A 3,030-nucleotide genomic window follows, 5' to 3' on the forward strand; every position below is an offset into this window, starting at 1 on the left:
GGGACCAAAAGGCAGTGGGAGTGTGTTGTCAGTGTGGTCTCAGCTTCATTTAAGTGCTCCCTGCCCCAGATCTAACGTGAACCAGCATAGTGAACCTGCTCAGGTGCTCCAGGGGAGGTTACATTGTGTCCCTTTGCATTTCCCATGCCTGATTTATGGCAATTTGGGGATAGAGATCTCCTCCCCACACCTCCCACCAGCATAAGGTACAGCAGGGCAAGGGTTAACGCAATTAAGGTGAGGGTGTGCCCACTCCACCAAGGTCATAAAAGCCCCAGAAGGAGCTCTCGCCCTCTGCACCGCCGGAGGAGATGGAGCCGGGCTCGCTGGGGGCACTACGGGGCCGGGGGGGCTCTGTGAGACCCCTGTGCAGGTAGGGCTTGGGGAGGGGGGCTGCTGGAAAGGCTCTGGGGGAGAATGGGCTTCGAGCAGAGCCCCGTTGGAGGGCAGAGTCGTGTCTCTGATAATTCCCTCCTCCCTCCCCCCCGTCCAGTGTTTCCCCCGGAGAGTGTTGGGGTGAAGAGGAAAGTGCCCGGCGGCCCCTCCGACCTGGGGGTCCAGGGTGGGTGCCCCGTGCTGAGGAGTCCCTGCTGCCTTCTGCCCCCTATGGGGAGCCGGGGGGGGTTCCTCAGGGTTGCGCAGTTCAGGTCCCCCCTCCAGCCCAGCCTCGGGCTTCGTTTGCCTCGCAATTAGCGAGGGAATAAAGTTGAGTCGGGAGATCCGCAGGGGACAAAACGTGGTCGTATCACTGAAAGCCACTGCCTGGGGGTGATGCTCCATCCCTGAGTTTTGGGGCCGGCCCCCGGCCGTGGGGTTTCTCCCTTTTCGCAGGAATTTTGCCCGCGGTTCGTGCAGGTTTGGGCAGCGCTGCCGATTCTCGCACGGCACGAAGGTCCCCTCGGCCCAGCACCGCGCTCCGGGAGAGCGCTGCGAGTGAGTGAATGAATGGGGACGGGGTGGGGGGGACTGGTAGCGGGGTGTGGGGGGGGGGGGTGACTCCTCTTTGTGTCCCCTCTCTGTGTCCCTCTGCTCCTCCAGCTCCCAGCACGACCCGGAGCAGCCGCTGCCCGCAGTGAACGGCCACAGCCCGGTGCACCCCCGCCGGGGGGGCTCAGAGCCGGGAGCGGTGGCCCGGAGCCGGGGGGGAGCGGGGCACAGCTCTGCTCCCAGCACAGCGCGGGCAGCCTTCGGACTGCCACGGGTGGAGGAAGAGGATGGCAATGAGAACATCCCCGCACGCGGTGACCCCCGCAGATGGGCTGTCCGTGGAGGATTCGGCTCTGCGAGAGCTCGGAATGCCGCAGGTGGGTGCCGGGCTGCCCCAGGACCAGCGGGGCTGCGGGTGGCGGTGGAGCATCCCGCGTGTGCCTGCCCTTGTCCCAAATCTTCCCCCCCCAAAAAAAAGCCATGCTGGGGTTTTGGCTCTCTTTGTAAGAGAAGGGGGTACCTGAGCGTTAAGCCTGTGTTCTGCGGGCAGCTGGACCCGGTGATGGGGTGGGATGTGTTTTTCTAACAGCTCCTCTGTCCTCAGGCTCCTGCCTGAAGGGGCTGAGATCAGATTCCCCAGCCCCCAGCAAAGCAATGGAGGCAGCGTGGGCTCAGTGCTTGGAGGTGGGTTCAGTCCCACGGCTGTGCAGCCGTTGTCACCCCGCATGACCCTCAGGTGTGAGGTCACGGGCTGCAGTGCTGTGCTGCTGTTTGTAGGATCCCACCGAGCACGGTGCTGCCGCAGCTCCGGTACCCATCGCAGATCGGAGGGCCCGCAGTGAGGCCGTGATGTGCGGCATTTGCATGGAGCGGGTCTATGAGAAGGCGCTGCCGGAGGAGCGGCTCTTTGGGATCCTCCCCAACTGCAGCCACGCTTTCTGCCTGGGCTGCATCCGCACGTGGAGACGCAGCCGGGACTTCCCAAACACGGTCATCAAGTGAGTTTTGTAGGGACACACGGGGCAGTGCAGGGATGGGGTCACTGCCCACTGCTCCGTGCCCTGAAGTCTTTCCTTGAGAGTGGGAGCTGTGATGGGGATGGGATGAGGATGCTGTGTACTCCCATGTGGGTACTGAGCTCTGCCAGGGCTGCTCCCTTTTTAGGACCAATGTCAAGTTGGCTATTAGGAAAAAAATCTTACCAGGAAGATGGTCAGGTATTGGCATGGGATACCCAGGGAGTGGTGTGTCACCATCCCTGGAGGGGTTCAAGTGGCACTGAGGGATGTGGTCTGTGGGCGTGGTGGGTTGGGGTGGAGTTGGACTTAAGGATCTCAGAGGTCTTCCAACCTTAATGATTCTATTGCATTCACTCAGAGCCTGCCCAGAGTGCCGGCTCACCTCCACCTTCTACATCCCCCACAAGTTCTGGGTCTCAGATGGAGACGAGAAGCAGCAGCTCATCGAAAGCTTCAAGGCACGGACAGGGTGAGTGCGCAGCACCGTGGGCTCTGCAGCTCTCCAGCAGTGCTCACAGCTGCTGTTTGAACTGTGCAGGAAAATCAGGTGCAAATTCTTCACCCGGAACCGCGGCCGCTGCCCGTTTGGGTCTGACTGCATCTACCTGCATGAGCTGCCCAGAGGGCGACCAGCGCTGCGGCACTGCCGGCAGCACCTGAGGATGCACACTGTGAGTGGGGGCAATGCATCATTTGGGGTAGGGGCACCTTGGGGCCGGGGCTCACCCTCTGTCCTCTGCTACAGGAGCGCAGCCCCACTCCTGTGGAAAGCTCTGATGAGGAAGAAGATGAATTCCACCTGCTTGAATGGGCTGTCACCAGTGCTCTGCTGGAGTTGGAGTTGCTGTACACAAGTTATAGCCATGAGATGCTCTTTGAGGACAGCAGTGATTCAGACTGAACCCTGGGTACTCGCTTGGGTGCTCTTGGCTTCAAGGAAGCATCTTCTGGGAATGGAATAATACACCTTTAATGCTTTGAGCTGCTCCTGGCTTTGGTATGGGGGAGGGGGTAGGGTTAGCTGTGGGATGGGGGAATTGGATGGTCCGGCTGCTGTGAGCCTGGCTGGAGCCCATGGAGCCGG

The 3,030-nt window shown here is 61.3% G+C and overlaps 1 protein-coding gene across 1 annotated transcript; it reads left to right on the plus strand.

The window, feature by feature from the left end:
• The first annotated feature begins 13 nt into the window (after nt 1-13).
• LOC116236907 (uncharacterized) lies at nt 14-2,924 on the plus strand. Its single transcript, XM_031605734.2, has 8 exons — nt 14-373; nt 832-933; nt 1,039-1,304; nt 1,532-1,611; nt 1,705-1,925; nt 2,305-2,415; nt 2,485-2,617; nt 2,692-2,924. Exons 1-8 carry the CDS (start codon nt 312-314, stop codon nt 2,845-2,847), a joined length of 1,131 nt encoding a protein of 376 aa, XP_031461594.2. The 5' UTR covers nt 14-311; the 3' UTR covers nt 2,848-2,924.
• The last annotated feature ends 106 nt before the right edge of the window (nt 2,925-3,030 follow it).

Source organism: Phasianus colchicus, chromosome 25, assembly GCF_987193195.1.
Source record: "Phasianus colchicus chromosome 25, bPhaCol1.hap1.1, whole genome shotgun sequence".
Classification (NCBI taxonomy): Eukaryota; Metazoa; Chordata; class Aves; order Galliformes; family Phasianidae; genus Phasianus; species Phasianus colchicus.